At 36.7% G+C, this 17,811-nt stretch overlaps 1 protein-coding gene and 1 long non-coding RNA gene across 8 annotated transcripts in view; one reads left to right on the plus strand and one right to left on the minus strand.

The window, feature by feature from the left end:
- Positions 1-6,019, plus strand: part of LOC111098127 — a 47,770-nt gene extending 41,751 nt beyond the window's left edge. For 2 of the 3 annotated variants that reach the window (XR_005367137.1, XR_005367139.1), the window contains exon 4: positions 1,343-1,616. This is a non-coding gene — a long non-coding RNA (uncharacterized LOC111098127). Of the gene's footprint in view, positions 1-1,342; positions 1,617-5,855 lie in introns of those variants that run through there. The other variant, XR_005367138.1, reaches the window with a different exon arrangement.
- Positions 1-17,811, minus strand: part of TMEM245 (transmembrane protein 245) — a 102,058-nt gene that overhangs the window by 59,522 nt on the left and 24,725 nt on the right. For 4 of the 5 annotated variants that reach the window (XR_005367135.1, XM_038553056.1, XM_038553055.1 and 1 more), the window contains exons 4-7: positions 15,567-15,683; positions 12,348-12,566; positions 10,079-10,248; positions 1,915-2,019 (exon numbers count right to left, since the gene is read on the minus strand). Coding sequence is in view for 4 of the 5 variants with exons in the window: in XM_038553056.1 (XP_038408984.1) it covers positions 1,915-2,019; positions 10,079-10,248; positions 12,348-12,566; positions 15,567-15,683 (611 nt within the window). In the remaining variant the exon portion in view is untranslated. Of the gene's footprint in view, positions 1-1,914; positions 2,020-7,147; positions 7,172-10,078; positions 10,249-12,347; positions 12,567-15,566; positions 15,684-17,811 lie in introns of all 5 variants that reach the window. The other variant, XM_038553054.1, reaches the window with a different exon arrangement.

Consider the following 17,811-nt stretch of genomic DNA (forward strand, 5'->3'; position numbering starts at 1 on the left):
TATTGTCCTACAAATGTTTGAGTCTCTCCTCATCCACCATTTAAAAAAATAAAAAAAATATTTTGTTCATCAAATTGGACATTTTCTACTGATCTTTCTTCAAATTCATTCATTTTATTTTCTGGATGTCAAATCTGCTGTAGAGCCTGTCTAGTAAATTTTTCATTTGTTATTGTTCTTTTCAGCTCTAGGATTTCTATTTGTTTCTGTTTTATAGTCTCCATTTCTATGTTGAGCACCTCTATTTGTTTACATGTTATTAGCATACTTACCTTTAATTTTTTTAAATATATTTATAATAGCTGCTAAATCCAACATCTTGGCTACTTAAATATCCACTTCTTTAGCTGCTTTCCTCCACCCCCCTCCAAGTCACACTTTGCTGTTTCTTTTGTGTCTAATAATTTCTGGTTAATAATTCCACATTTAGAAATGTGTTCTAACAACTCTGGATTTTGTTTTCTTCTTCTGAGAGCTGCTGTTTGCTTCAGTAAGCAATTAACTTATCTGTAGTCAAGCTACAAAATCTGCCTTCCCGGTCACTGATGTTTCTTTCTTTTTTTTTTTTTTTTTTTTTTTACTGATGTTTCTGCTCAGTGTTTTTTATTATTATTTTTTTAAGGCCTAAAGCCTTCCCTTGATCCTGTATACCTTAGTGGTTAGCAAATGATTTTGGCAGAAATCATGCTCAGATACTTCATAATAGGAATCTTCATCCTCTGCAGCCTAAGATGTGTAAGAGTTGAGAAATGCAATCAAAGGCACAATTTGCAAATCCTCCCAGGTTTTCAATGTTCACAGGGCTCCTTGCAGGCTCCCATATATCAATTTAGGATATATGGTTTGTTAATCTTATTAATAAGCCATCCATGGCTCTCTTGCTTCCAGAATCACCCCTTTAATTTATAGCTGCTCTCCTGTCAGCCCCAAACCAAGTCTACCACCTCCCACAGGAAAAGCTGCAGGTTTCTGCTGCCTACCCAATGCGGGATGAGAAAAACTCCAAGCAAGAAAGCCACAAACTACCTGTTTCACCAGTTACAGTAACAGTTTTTAATGAGCAAATACTCCTCAAATCATTGCCTGATGGTTTTCCAATGCCCTGATATGTATTTTAGTAACTTTTTTGACGATTGATTGATTAATTGATTTATGCATGCAAGCAAGAGGAGGGACAGAGGGAGAAGGAGAAGCAGACTACCTGCTCTGTGGGGAGCCCAACACAGGGGTTAGTCTCCGGATCTTAGGATCATGATCTGAACCATGAGACACTTAACAGACTGAGCCACTCAAGTGTCAGAGGGTTTTTAATAATTTTATACTGTTTTGATCTTGCTTTCAGTGGAAAGGAATTATGACATCCTTGCCCTGGTATTACCCCAAGATGAAGCCAAAAAGGATTTTTTGATGAAGTAGATACAAAAGGAAAGAATGAAGTCAAGGATGATCCTGAAATTTTTCACCTACACAAGTAGAACTGAATGGTCATTTTCACCAAAATAGTTCTCCCATTCAAAGAAGCCACTTATTCTTCACTATCTCAATTTCTTCATCTGCCATCATATCTGAGCATTTTGGTAACAAAATTGAAATGCACATAAGAAAATATAAAGTAGGTAAATTCATGGCAAAACTCATAATGTAAAAATCATAAATAATTTAATCGTTATATATAACAAGGTAAGTTTTCCCTGGCAGCTTCTGCCAGCTTCTTATACATACTATAATTCTTTATTAAGTAGTCTTCATGCCCAGTATGGAGCCCAACGCAGGACTTGAAATTTACAACCCTGAGATCAAGACCTGAGCTCATACCAAGAGTGAGAGGCTTTAACTGACTGAGTCATGCAGCACCCCTGCATATACAATTCTAACAAGAGTTTTTTAATGGCAATAGTAATTGTTATACTCTACCTTTGCAGTCAGGAGTAGGGCTAAAAGAAGGGTTCCTATCACTAACAAAAATATGATGAAAATGCTTATTATTTTGTCTAACATCTTCTCCAACCAGATGATCATCTGCACAGAAACGAAAAAGAGAATTACTTATCTTTCAAGCACAACTTAATAAAAATGCATACATATTCAAATATCAAGACAAAATAGGATATTCAGCATTGCAAATCAAACTATGGCATAATGATTAAAGCAGTGAAAGCTGTAAGCAACTTCAGAAAATTAACTAATAGCATTAATTACTGTTGTTATACAGAGTTTATTATTCTAAGAAAAGGTAGTCAATTTGAACATAATTTATATTTACCTTTGAATTCCTATACAGTGGTATATTTACATTTCAAATTGTAATTTACAATCTGGTAAATATTCTAAATGAAATAAAATATTTAAATGAAAAATAATGATAATACATTAGCTGACCTCAAATCTCATGAAATTTTGCTGTCAATTAGCAAATATAGATGGTTTTAGAAAAAGTATGCCTCTAACAAAAGAGGTATACCCTAAATTATGTAGGCAAAATAGGAACAAATTAAAATAGGAATTACATTCAAAATATGGTTTTCCCTTTGATGCCATTAAGGTTATAAAAACAGTAATAATAAAAAATCTAATATTAAGGTAATGATAAGTATCAATTTCAGAATATTACCCTGGAGGCGGGGGAAGGTGAGGAGGTAGATGCTAAATCAGGAGGCATATAAAATGGGCTTTAATTATACAGTAACGCTTTATTAAGCTGGAGGACAGTTTCACTGATATTCTTTACATCTTTTTTATATTTGAAATATTTCATAACAAAATACTTTTTGAAATAGGATATTCCATTTGAAATTTCCATTCTGTTTAAAACATAAGCTTTAGGACAAATTGACTGTAAATAAAGAATAAACATTACCGTAATGCTTATTCCTTAATGAATAATTATAATTATGTTCTCCCTGAATACTCCCTAAAACAACATTCCATTTTGAGTATAACTTCTCTCATCTTTCACAATCACAAATAATCGTACATTTAAAAAGAATTTTTGTTTTCAGAATTTGTAATAATTCTGACAGATTTTTAAAATTCCTGCCATACAAAGCTACCATTTAACATTTCAAAAATAAAATCAAATAGAAACACCATACTGCACCCCTCAACCCCTACATAAACTACAGCATTGCTGAATAGGTTAGTCTTAATTTATATCTGAATTATGCTCTCCAGTGAGTTAAAACATACAAGAGCAAAGAATGGTGGTTAAAAACAAAACATGACTTCTAAAACATTTATTTCCCAATCCATGCTATAAGCTTGCATCCCTTTATCTTTTATGAAAGATAACTGTTACTAAGAGAGCAATGCTGCAGTGAACCCAAAGATTAAAAAGTTCATCTTTTCTCTTGACAATTACAGCTTCGAACAGAAGAGTTAATTTTCAGTGCATGCTACCAAAGCATCAGAGACAATGCAGAGATTAAAATAAAGTAGTAACAAGTTTCTAAGATATGGAAGGTCAGATGTCATATTTTGAATGTACATTTTAAAATCAATGAAACTGAAAAGTTTTACAATCAGAAACCATCTCTGCACATGGTTCTTGAGACAGTGTCCTGAGGAAAGAGCTAGTGTTGTATTGTTCCTCTTTGTATGTAGTTCCCAAGCCTGACAGTGCATGACGCATGGTAAAAGCTCAAATATATATATAAACAGACAAACATAAATAATTTCAGAATTAAGAACAGATTTGTATTCACAAATTAACAATTTCCAAAGATAACTTGGAAGCCCCAATTGTTTAAAAAAATGTCTATTCTGAAATACATTTTTTAATGTAAACATGCTTTATTTATAAAATATATCTAAATGTAAGTCTGGGTATTTCTCACATATAAAACATGGAATTCACAAACACATTAGGTATATTAACATGACAAAACCAAACTTTGTTTTTAAATCAGGGTAGAATTTTTCTATCAGAAGCCAAATAAAATACCCAAGGATTGGGGAAAATCCACACTAACAATTACCTAAAATAAAAATTTATTTTCAAGGGTAACAGTGAGGGTTAGATGTTTCATTCAAAGTTTAAAATAAATAAAACCATTTAAGATGCTCAGTACATCAACTAAAAAAGGTGGAGAGGGGGAATCTATTCACATTATGGCCAGCTAAGGTAAGGTAAAAATACAGAACAAAAAGGGAGACAGGTAAAGAGAGAGAAGACCGGGAAAGAAAGGGAAAGACTTATTAAAGAATAAAGAGTGATTTTCTTTAAAAAATCAAAACAAGGGCAGCCCGGGTGGTTCAGCGGGTTAGCGCTGCCTTCAGGCCAGGGCCTGATCCTGGAGACCCGGGATCGAGTCCCATGTCGGGCTCCCTGCATGGAGCCTGCTTCTCCCTCTGCCTGTGTCTCTGCCTCTGTGTGTGTGTGTGTGTCTCTCATGAATAAATAAGTAAAATCTTTAGATATAAATAAATAAAATAAATAAATAAAAAGCCAAAACAGGAGGGAAAAAAAGCATGGCTGGGGGTAGTTGGTGTATAGAACAAAGGACCAACTAATAAAAAAGAAACAACAAAGCGACAGAAAATTTACATAGAGGAAAAGAACTCCCAGAAAGAGTAAATGGAACAAGACTCTCAAGAAAACAGAAACTCAGACATAGAAGGAGAAATATGGATGTAAGAAGCAATGGAGAAGCAGAAGGTAATGGAGGAGAAAATTCCTAAAGAAATGCCAGGGGCAGATCCTGTGCCGTGCTCAGCTTTGGGCAGCAGGATCCACACCACCTGTCACCACTGCCATCAGCTGTCATTACTGCCTGCCTGTAGAAGCCACACTGTCCCTGGTGATCTCCCCGGCCCTCTATGCTCTGAGAAATTATTTTAGTTTTTAAACTTTATTTTCTTAAAGAGGAAGGGAGGTAATTTAAAAATGACATTCTGAATGTTTCAAGTGTGAAAGAAGGGCATACATTTTTTTAAATTTAGAGAAGTCAGTAAATGTATAGTATACTGCAAGACTTTGAAACTTCTAAACTGGCTTCATTTATAGCAAGCTATTAAGAGTGTATCGTTCCACTACTGAGCTTTCTCTTCTATTTCATTAGTCTGAGCCTGTAGGCTTCCATTTTGTTTTTGTTTTTTTTTAACCAAATTCTCATTGAGTCTTAGTGCAAATAATCAATACTAAAAAATAAAACAAGCCTTATGTCTCAATTAACCACAGATATGTTCTCTCTCACCCTCACTTCACTTGAATTAGTTTCCTAGTTCACCCCACTTGAACCTGAAATACCAAATACCCAGTGCTGCAAATTTTCTGACCTTGGATGTAATGTAAGAAAATAGACCTCAACTTATTTATGTGCTTTCCTGGAATGCACAGTCCCAGAACTTAAAGCAATTACTCCTGCTCTCCACCTATGCTACACCATGGAATCATCAAAGAAAGGAAATCGTCACTTGATCTCTTAGGAATCTTTTTAAACTGAGTCACAACTGATGAGCTACGAATTAGGCTCCTAAATTAGGTCATCTAACTCATGTAGCCCTGAAAGTTAAATCAAATTGAACCTAATGACTTTAGCTCTCCTTTTATCCCTTGAGGACAATTTCATTTCAATATACAAAAGCTGGAGAAATGTTAAAAACCACCTACTTTGATCAAAATAAGAAAATGTGACTTTTGTTTGCAACACTATCATTTGCCAAGGATTGAATTCATTTATTCATATTAGTTTTGCAGGGAATGGAGACACAGACAATAGCATATATGTTGATGGGGGCAGGGGGTGGGGTGGTCAGTTGGCAAGTGTATTTATCTTTTTATTTTACACAGTTTATTTTCAATTGAAAATTCAGAAGTTTAGGCATTGTCAAGTCTGCCTTTTCTTCTTCTTCAACAGAAAGAAGAAAATCCTAATCTCTACACTCAAAAGTGTAGAGATCTGGGATCCCTGAGTGGCTCAGCGGTTTAGCACCTGCCTTTGGCCCAGGGCGTGATCCTGGAGTCCCGGGATCAAGTCCCACGTCCGGCTCCCTGCATGGGACCTGCTTTTCCCTCTGCCTGTGTCTCTCTGCCTCTCTCTCTCTCTCTCTCTCTCTCTCTCTCTCTGTGTCTCATGAATAAATACATAAAATCTTAAAAAAAAAAAAAAAGTGTAGAGATCTATTTCTAAGAAGTGCCACATCTTTCTTAAGGCCTGTATATTATTTCCACTGAAAATTTTAGAGTCTTGTTATGTTTAAATACAATACACATAAGTGTCATCTCTTGCTATCCATCCTAGGGATTTGATGAATTTAAGTCTACAACTACTATATGTGGACTACATGTCAGAAGTAAGGCACTCCTAATTTATCTGGATTAACCTTTATCGAAGTTATTAACAATGTACCTACTCCATGCAAATCATGTGAAGCATTCACCATACACACAACCTCATACCTTGGGAAATACATGAAATTAAAGGTCACAGACCAGGACTAGGATCTTTTTTAAGTTAAAAATGAAATCCTAGAATACTATCTTCAAAAAAAAAAAAAGTATATAAAATAACCAGCCAAGTGTATCAAATATTTCACAGATTTATCTTTTAAAAAAATTCCTGTCATTTAAGTAGCAATAAAAAGTTCTTTCCAGGACACCTGGGTGGCTCCGTAGGTTAAGCACCTGCCTTCAGCTCAGGTCATGATCCCGGGGTCCTGAGATGGAGCCTCTGGTCTGATTTCCCGCTCAGTAGGGAGCCTTTCTCCCTCTGCCTCTCCCTCCTGTTCATGCTTTCTCTCAAACAAATGAATAAAATCTTAAAAAAAAAAAAAAAGTTCCCTTTCCTTTTGGATAACTATTACCTAATGTGCTCTCTCACACATCAAAGGAGACTAGAGTATCAGGTTGAGCCACATTATAGAGCTGAAAATGAGGCAATCACTCACAGTGGACAAAAAGACTATAAGACAGAACCTCTTACACACACCTGGGCAAGGAGACAGCAATCATATATCCTAAATAGCTTTGGGTGTTTAGCAAGGTGTACTGTGACGGTATCAATGCTTCACGACCTTCCATAGCTTATTAATTTGAACTTTAAAAGCAAAAACTAGTTTTGACATATGGACAGAAACAGAATGAGAAAGGAGATACAGGGGGAAGTTACAGAATTCAATAGTAAAAACCAACATCCATGTGTTCATTTACCTTCTTATTTAGCCAGTGCCAGAGCTTGAGGACAGGGGGTAAGGTAAGAAAGGGAAGATAAGAACAGTGGAATATCATTAGAGAATGCAATAATAGTATGAAAAGAAAAGAAAGTCACCGAGAGTATGAGGAGGAAAATAATCCTAGACCAAAAAAAAAAAAAAAAAAAAAACCTAGAAAAATAACTGTACTGCATTAACAAAGTTTTAAAATTAAGTGAATATAGTATTCGTTTAAGATACACAATGATTGAAATAACTACAAGCTTTGTTGGTAATTCAACAATTAAAAAAATATATATAAAATAACCTGAATGCTTGTCAGCTTAGTTATATCAAACTCCAGAAGTTGAAATAATAATTAAGATCCTTTCACATATCATGCACCAAAAAAAATTTTAGTTCCTAAATAAATTAACTCATGTTCATATACTATGTGCTTATTGAACTTTGTAGCTTTACAGTATTGGTTATTTCAAATTTTTTAAACAGTAAAATACTTCAGTGCTCATTTGGAACACCAGGTGTTCACTGACAAATCTAAGATTCTGCTAAAATTTGGTGTATTTCCTTCCATCTCAATTTTTTGGCAGACTTCTACCTTATGTAACATCCTTTCTTTCACATATATGTTACCTCATTTAAATATCTCACAATATTTAGCACTGTAATAACTAATGCTAGTGGACAAATGAGGTAAAAATCACTAACCATAGAATTTAAGGCATTACTAGTGATATAAAAAGCACAATTTCATCAGAGAAACTGTAAATGCTCTCTGCAGTGTCTTTACTAAAAGTACATTCAATGCATGTTTAAAACTATACTTTTAAACCATCTCTCGTAGAGGAATATTTTCAAAAACACTAGTCTGATCAATCAAAATTTAACGGAAACATGAAAAATAGATTTACTCTCCAAAGCAGCAGCTCATATATATCATTATACTAGACAGAACAATTATAAGTGAGTTCACAGCATCAATTATAATTAGACAAATATTCAGTTTGTAATAGCCATTTATTCTGATATATTTATCAGAATATTTTTATATTATTTTTTTATTATTATAGCCAAAAAAGCTAGTTTTATTCATTTTACTATCCTTAAGAAGGACAAATTGGCATACAAATCTAAATAAAAAATGAAAAATTTTTAGTCCATTAAAAAAAAAAAACAAAAACTCTACTCCATAACAAATACTTCCGATACCCCTGGAACTTCAACTGACACGTCTATAGAGTTGGTCTTAAGTGAAGTTTTCCAAACACAAGTACACGGGATTCTGCAAACAAGATTCAGCGTGCATCCCCTCTGACAGTGGTAAGGCTGTCAGAAGTTAACTGAAATAAGAGTTGCTCTATTTAAACAGTCTGAAGGACTCTATCTGCTCTGGTAAGACAAAGCTTTACCCTACCACCAGGAAGATGTGATAAATATGTTAAAATCTGTGAGAAGTCTTAGACTCTTTCTTATTTAAAAACTTGAAAAAGGTAAGAATACAAACAGGCAAATCACAAAATAAAATATAATATAAATACCCAATAAGCAATCTCATTTTAATTTTTTTTTATTTCAATTTAAAACAACTCTGAGATACTTTTTATGAAACTGCAAAGGACTTTTTGTTACATTATGCTATCTAGCATTGGCAAGAGCTCAGGAAATGGGCATTGTCCCCTCTTGCACTGATGAGAACTAAAATATTGAAAGGCAATATGTAAAACATATCCCCCTGCTTCTCTGTTGCCCCAGGAGATTTTATGATGGGTTTAAAAGATTTATTTCCTTCCACCTCTCGTGAACCCCAGTTATCCTTGTCACCCCTCTCTACGCTGGTTTCACCTACCAATATTTCTTATCCTGAAGTCGTGGATAGGCCAGCTCAGGGAAGCAGTTACTAGGCTCTGTGAGGAAGTCCGGCTCATACAGCACAGCACCCACGAGGACCTTGATTCAGCCTGCCTCCCCAGCCTCCGTCTACATATATCCCAGTCACGACTGCTTCCTTGGTGCTAAGAAGTCATGCTGCGGCAGTCTCCATCTCTGCACTGCTCCATCACCTGTCCTTCTTGCCCTGTCAACTTCTAAGAAACTCCTACTTGTACTTCAAAGTTTGCTGTGGCATCACCTCTTCTGCAAAACCTCCCTTCTCCCACTGCCTCACCTGCCGTAAGTCCTTTCTTGCTCCGTACTACCACTGTATCCCGTACCTTCTTTCATCCACAAATTAAAACCATGGCTAACACTTACACAGAGCTTACTATATACCAGGCTCTGACCTAGAAATTGTACAGATATGAACTCACTTAATCTGCAGAGCCATTCTACAAGAGGCATGCTATTATATTTATTGTATTGATAAGGAAACCAAGGCACAGAAAAGTTAAGAAACTCATCCAAGGTCACAGAGCTAGTAAGTAGTGGAACTGGGATCTGAAACCAGTTTGGAATCAGGGTCCATGCTTTCAAACACAGCCTCTAAATTTTAATGGATTGCTGTCTCTCCACTAACCAGAGCTTCTACATCCAGTTTCCTGTGACTCAGTGGATTTTCCACATTATCTGACATGTGGAAATCACTCCAGAAACACTGCACTGAGGCAGCATTACCTGGTGATATAATTTTAGGCAGGTAATTTCCCCTCTAGATTTCAATTTGGTTTTTATACAATGAGGGAGTTTAACAAGGTGTCCCATAACATCCTTTTCTCCTATTTTTAAGAGGGAAAACTACTTACACAATACTAAGCTAAACTAAATCTATCTTATCCTTATATAAGCCATAATTCTAAATTTTAAATCTCATCACAGATTTAGACATTAAATGTATTGTCAACAATCACAGTGTGAACAACAAATACCATGAAATGGGGGAAAAAAAATATATATATGCTCCATTAAAACAGCCCATGTTCTTAAAACACAATACCTTGCTATCAACTTTTAACAAGAATTTTCCAAGCCCAACAACTGGCCAGGGTGCAAGAGCCTCCTGCCGCTCCCTGAGGAAGTGCTCTACAGCCTGCCACCACACGAGGCAGCGCTTCTCCAGGAAGTCCACAACTCCAAAGTGAATAACAAGCTTTTTGAGGATCCAGACTAGAAGGAATACATATAAAACCAAAACACAGATTACAAAGTCAGAACATGAAAAGGTCCTTTAATATCATGTGACTTTTCTAAAACAGTGAAGCTAATATACCACCCGTATCCTACCTTAGTTGTGAAATCCGAATCCCTGAAGGAGCCAGGGATTATTTCACAGCCCATATAAATATAAGACACCCTGGTCATGAAGGTTTCAGGGACTGCTATCTTGGACTCTCACACCTCACCCTTCTGGGATAAAGAATACTAATCCCTGACATGTCCTTGGCTATTATAGCTGCTCTCGCCAAATGTTATTCTCTTCCTTGGATGTTTAACAATGTTAGTGACCAGAAAAGTATCAGGTATTCCATTGGCATCATGCTTTTATACCACCGGTATTCCTGTTTCTCTACTTGATGCTGCTCTGTACATCTGAATCTCTCAGCAGGCTTCAATAGAGAAGCAGAGTAAGTACAAGCAGGGTTGTCACAAATGGTCCCTGAGGCTACACAAGGGACAACTTCTGCAGAGACCACTCACAGAGCACAATATGATGGTACCCTCCACACCGGACAGCGAGGTGGCCCTGTACGCAGCGGGTAAGCCTCCTATTAAAGGCCAACTAAGAAGCTGTGGGGGACAGAAGGAAGTGCTACTTATCTGTGGGGAGCCTTGAAGTCTGCACCCTGGATAATGGATCCCAGCTACTAATATTTCCCTAACTCCAGGGATTTCTGTGTCTTTAACCCTGGCCATGCAATCTAATGGTTCACAGTTTACTCTTTTGAACCATGAACTCAGTGTTACATACCAATTCAATAATTACACCATTAGCATTTTTAAATCTCTACAGAAGTCCTAGGAAAGCTCCTATGGTCTCTAGAATGAGCCCAGGTTAATTACAGGCTGCAGAAAATGTTCTGGGGCCACTTGTTCAAAGACCGCTCTCCCAATGCCATGCCAAAATGTTATGGCCTGAAGGTTAAGAAATGACTAGAATAAATGTTAACTCCTGCTAACAAATTTTAAAGAGAAGGAGGTTCCGACAGTACATGACACAATTTGGCAGCATAAAATAAATCATCTGGCAAAACCAAAAAAGTATGGAACAATCCAGAAGAGCAATTTAAATTGTTTTTACTAAGCATTTCTATAAATTCCTTAATAGAAAGCATGGCTATGGGATGTACTCTGGTGACTTGTGTAATTACAACTGTAACTTGCTCCAACTGCCAAAGAGAAGTTCTGTTTGAGAACTTGCATCTGCAAGAAGCAGATGCAAACGTCAAACTTTTATATTCTATGTTACTCAAGGACAGGCACTATACAGTGTTTTGGTCATAACAAATCTTTAAAAAAACTTTTTTTTTTAGAGGTAACTATTTGGGCAGCCCCGGTGGCTGAGAGGTTTAGCGCCACCTTCAGCCAGGGGCGTGATCCTGGAGACCCAGGATCAAGTTCCACATCGGGCTCCCTGCATGGAGCCTGCTTCTCCCTCTGCCTGTGTCTCTGCCTCTTTCTCTCTCTGTGTGTCTCTCATCAATCAATAAATAAAATATTTTTTTAAAAAAATAAAAAAATAAAATAAAATAAAGGTAACTATTTCATTAACTGTCCAAGTTAATGAGAATAATAAGTTTTAAAACTAATGATCTAAAAGATAAATGATCCAATGAGTTTAGATTTTTAAACCATGGTGGAAAACAGGCTTCAAAAAATCAAACTATATTTATATCAATAGTGAAAAGCTTTGATAAAGGAGAAAGGACTAATCAAATTTAGGAGGTATCTGCAGGGCAGATACCCCGAGCATCACCTGAGGACTTAACAAATTTGGCAAAGGTTCTGACTAGAGTAAGAGGCTAAGCCCAAATAATCAGGAAAGTATGAAATAAAAGACTCTTCTACAAGGTACCTGAATTACTTACTTTTCCAGTCTTAGAAGACAGCTTTATATATATATACATTTGTTTTATCTTACAAGAGATTAATATTATCTCAAATATTAAAATCCCAAAGTTAACAATAAATTAATAAAATAAAATAAAATCCAAAAGTTAAAGAAAAAAAAAAAGTCTTCCAAGACCAGACCATAAGTGAACAATCACCTGCAATAGGCACTGGCAGCAACTGTACAATCCACAGGTTCAACCAGAGCTGGACTCCAATAATGGCCCACACGAGGGACACGAAGTAGATGTCACTGGTTTTCTTCTTCCTGACAAATGTTCCCATTTCAGGCCTTTGTCTGCCCAGGGTGGGTGAAGGGGAGGAAGGTGAAGGAGTTGAAGATAACGCTGGAGGGGGTTCTCCTCTGTCCATGGTCTCTAAAAAGGGGGGGGAAATCACCATCATATTAGTCCACATGAGAAGAAACAGTCCTAGGGAGCAACTCCCTAGGCTACTCTTTTAAGCCTTCCAAATGGACTCTGTTAGTATGATTACACTGAGTTAAAAAAGAAAAAAGATCTAGAGGCATGTTTGCGTATGCACTGAAAAATGTGTGGGGAATTACACTACTGACCGTATTTAAACTGAGGGAAATTAAGTTTGTTTGTGGATAGGGTTGGGTATGGTGAATTTTTTACTTTATATACTTTACACTGTTCAAGGTTTTATGACATCTATACATACATATATATAATTTAAACAAAAGACTATGACAATAGCTAAGAATTATAATTATTATAATTATAATGAAAACTCAAACTGTATAAATCAAAAAAATTTTTTTTAATTTTTATTTATGTATGATAGTCACAGAGAGAGAGAGAGAGAGAGAGGCAGAGACACAGGCAGAGGGAGAAGCAGGCTCCATGCACCGGGAGCCCGACGTGGGATTCGATGCCGGGTCTCCAGGATCGCACCCTGGGCCAAAGGCAGGTGCCAAACCACTGTGCCACCCAGGGATCCTCCTATAAATCAAAATATTAACATACAAAATTCCTTTATCTAAAAATTTCTCCTCTTTTAATATAATTTTATTAGATGTATATGTATTTCCGATACAACATGGCTTTTCAGTGTCATTTTACCTAAAAATAGAGCCAACCACTCTTATAAGAACGAACCCAGGGCTTTGAAACAGGGCTTTCCCTTAGAATGAGAAATAAAACAATGACATATTGCTGGGGGTGAGAAATTTTCAAATAAAGGTCATACCAAATGACTTCACATAAGGTACTGTGTTGTAACAATGCAACTACCAGGTTACTTTTTACTATAGGGTTATATTATTTCTATTTCCTGGTTTACCAAAACATACCATATAACTCAGATATAACTCTTTTTTTTTTTTTAGTCTTTATCTTTTTATTTTTTTAATTTAAACTCAATTTGCCAACATATAGTATAACACCCAGTCAGATATAACTCTTAAAGCAATATTATTCAGTATATACCATGAAGATGGAAATGACACTACAATTTGCATTTTGTCTTCCATAAAAAAAACTAATGATAAACATATGTCACATTTCATAAGTCTTGAAAACAGAGGAAAGAAATAAGAGCCCCCATTACCCTAACTCTCTAAGTGTCCCATAGTTTTTATATAGTTTTACGCAGTTATATCATGTTCCACTTACCCTGTTGCACTTTCTTCCTTCAGTTGAATGCCACCTCCAGGAAAGCTAAGAGTGTGTCTGTCTTGTTCTTGCTCCACTAAGTACCTGACATATAGTGGGCACTCACTAAATACTGTTGAAAGACAGCCTTCCCTTGTTTGATAATGTTCATAAGCAACTACACAGTAGTCCTCTAAGTGCTGTATTATAATTATAAGTGTGTCTTCTAAGGTTAATATTAATCTGTGAGTAAACCGTTACTATTGATATAATAGCACCATGGTAAATCAGCCCAATCTCACCAGAACTAACATTCTACCCTGAGGTCTGGGCCGAAAGCCCAAGCTAGTTATAATGTGCTTCTGTTTGACTTTGCTCTTTGAGAATCTTTCTAATTTGGAAACTTCATGTTGGTGGGTGCGGCAGATACTGAGAAGAATAGTAAGTCCATAAACATCATACCCTCCTTCATTTTGAAAACATGATTCAATGTGCAAAAGAAAATACATTTTCCTACCACTTCAAATGCCTTTTTCTTAGCTGATCCCTCCTTTAAAGATTTTTCTAAAGGCAGTTCTTCAGAAATAGCTCACCAAAAATATTCCTTAACTGTGAAACCCCTGGCACTAATCGACCACTTGGCACAGAGATGGCCTTTTCCATTCCTAAACTCTGTGTGAGTCCAGAACTCTGTGTGACTTTAAAACTGATATAAATCTATCAGCTAGATCTTGGAGCATGGTACCCAGAACAACCAGACTGGTCCGTTTTATAGGAAGCAGTTAATTTATTAACAGCATGAGGCATGCAAGGCAAATTTTGAGAAAAAAGGCAAGAAATGCCAGAGAAATAGATGACTGAAAGACAGAAAACAAAAACCAAAAGAAAAAGTTGAATCAACAACAAAAGCCATGTGAAGGGCAGCCCGGGTGGCTCAGTGGTTTAGCGCCACCTTTAGCCCAGGGTGTGATCCTGGAGAGCCAGAATCGAGTCCCATGTCAGGGTCCCTGCATGGAGCCTGCTTCTCCCTCTGCCTGTGTCTGCCTTTCTCCCTCTCTCTGTCTCTCATGAGTAAATAAATAAAATCTTAAAAAAAAAAAAAAAAAAAAGCCATGTGAAGAGAGCAAAATAAAAAATGGAGAAGAATCGACTGCTACAAAATAAGGAAAGGATTAAGTGGGGGAAAAATATGGAAAATGTACACAGGGCACTAAAGGGGGCAAAAAAAAAAAGATACTATGAAAGGAAAGTGAGAAGGAATACGAAAAGAAAAATAAGAAGGTTTTTTTTTTTTAAAGGGGGAGGGAAGATAAAGATTCAAGATAAAAAACATAAAGAGGGGATCCCTGGGTGGCGCAGTGGTTTAGCACCTGCCTTTGGACCAGGGCGCGATCCTGGAGACCAGGGCGCGATCCTGGAGACCCGGGATCGAATCCCACGTCAGGCTCCCGGCATGGAGCCTGCTTCTCCCTCTGCCTATGTCTCTGCCTCTCTCTCTCTCTCTCTGTGTGACTATCATAAAAAAAAAAAAAAAAATTAAAAAAAAAAAAGGAAACATAAAGAGTTAAATAATTAAAACATGAAAAAAGTGATTATGTGAGAACAAAGATGAGAGGAGGAAAAAGTGTAAAAAGAGAAATCAGAGGAAAATGAAGGACCAGTAGATAGTATTCTGTGATGCTCATGGCCTTAAGTTTATCCTTTACATGAATTTCATTTTCCAGAATGATTCTGAAAACATTCCTTCATAAGGTAAGTCACCTGCAGGTTCAGTGGAGGGCTGGTCCTCAGAGCTCGATTCATATCCTGTGATAGAGATGGCCAAGGTTGCTAGGGTAGAAGCTGCCATGGAAATAACCTGCCCTGGTAACTCTGCTCCTGTAAAACAAGCATGGGTTTTTAAAACTTTTTAAAGCAAAGGTGGAAAATAACTACTACAAACTGAAACACAGCCCTAAGATTTCTAAAGCAGTATAACAAAATGTTTATTAACTGACCCACTGGACCAGAGGTTCAACACCAAGGGAGAATCCTTAGGAATTAACAGGAAAATATGTGAAAAATTTGGTTCCTGGACTCTGTGTATCAGTTTCACGTAGGGACTTCACACTCTTGTATGCAGCTGAGAGTAGTTATATAAAAGTAGAGTCCGCTTTTTTTCTTTACTTTTTAACTTAACAAATTAATTTGAATGCACATCTCTGTTGAAAAACATTACCACACCAAGTCTGCAAGTTTCCTGAATGCAGATGGTCTTACTCTACTTGGTATTACTAGCTCCTAGTATGGTATAAAACAGCCAACACTTGGTGCTCTCGATAAGAACATTCCATGAATGAATAGGCAAACATATGGGTACTATGCAAAAATCATATAGTTCTATAAAGTACATAATTCAGCACAGGCAAAACCCACCACTGAAAATCTAAAACATATTGTTACTCCATTTCATTCCTATATGTTCCCATGTTAAGTTCCTAAAAGGTAGTACACCAAGCTTAATCATTTGCAGTAAACTGAAATAAAACATTTACTGACCAATGAGGTCTGTCTGTGACAGTCAGTCTTTAATCTGCAAACAACACACACTAGCTCACACAATACCAGGTGTTCCCTCCTCCAAGAGACTGTAAAGCTAGACTATACTCCTTAGACTCTCTTGCAGCTAAGGTCCTATGTATAAGGCAGTTTCTACCAAGAAGAAACAATTGTGTAAGACCTAGAAGACCAAAGTGGGACTCACTGCAATTTAGACACTCTCATGTCAAACACTCATGAAGGCATATGGTTTTTCTACAGGAACTTAGCAGAAGTTCTAAAAGTTCTGCTATCTGATCCCTAACTTTGTGGCACTTCTCAAATAGTCCTTTGGTGTCACTGAGCACCTTTCCTAGTTGCATTGCTTCTGCCTGTGTCAGATCCAAGCTTAACTGTCTAGTCTTTCCAAAAATTCTATATGTAAAAATTCTACATGCTAACCAGTATCTCTATTTAGACTAGCTAGTGTGGATTCTACTGTCCACAACTAAGAACACTAACACTCACCAAATCATATACCCACCCTCACAGAGATGGGACCTTACTTTTGGCAGGCAAATATACAATGTAACAGCATAGAATTCAGCCAAACCAATGAAAAGAGTCTTGATCATTCAGAAAGCCAATGAATTTCAGCTCCAAATGAATTCCACCTACTTAGCAAATCCAGGACTGGTCATCTCGTAGAGACAAGAAGGCCAGGCCCTGAAATGGGCTAAGATATCTAGGAACACACCTAACCAAAGAGGTAAAGGATATGTACTATGAAAACTACAGGACACTTATGAAATAAATTGAGGAAGACACAAAGATATGGGAAAACATTCCATGCTCATGGATTGGAAGAACAAATATTGTTAAAAAGTCTATGCTACCCAGAGCAATCCACACATGCAATGCAATCCCTATCAAAATACCATCAACATTTTTCAAAGAGTTGGAATGAACAATTCTAAAATTTGTATGGAACCAGAAAAGACCCCAAATAGCCAAAAGAATGCTGAAAAATAAAACCAGAGCCCGAGGCATCATAATTCTGGACTTCAAGCTCTATTACAAAGCTGTAATCACCAAGACAATGTGGTACTGGCACAGAGATCAATGAAACAGAATATAGAACCCAGAAATGAACCCTCAACTCTATGGTCAACTAATCTTTGACAAAGCAGGAAAGAACATCCATTGGAAAAAAAACAAATGGTGTTGGGAAAATTGGACAGCTACATGCAGAAGATTGAAACTGGACCATTTTCTCACATCATACACAAAAATAGACTCAAAATGGATTTAAGACCTAAATGTGAGACAGAAATCCATCAAAATCCTAGAGGAGAAAAAAAGCAGCAAACTTTGTGACCTTGGCCACAGCAACTTCTTACTAGCCATGTTTCCAAAGGCAAGCGACACAAAGGCAAAATGAACTATTAGGACTTCATCAAGCTAAAAAGCTTTTGCACAGCAAAGGAAA

This window comes from Canis lupus, chromosome 11 (genome assembly GCF_011100685.1).
Source record: "Canis lupus familiaris isolate Mischka breed German Shepherd chromosome 11, alternate assembly UU_Cfam_GSD_1.0, whole genome shotgun sequence".
NCBI lineage: Eukaryota > Metazoa > Chordata > Mammalia > Carnivora > Canidae > Canis > Canis lupus.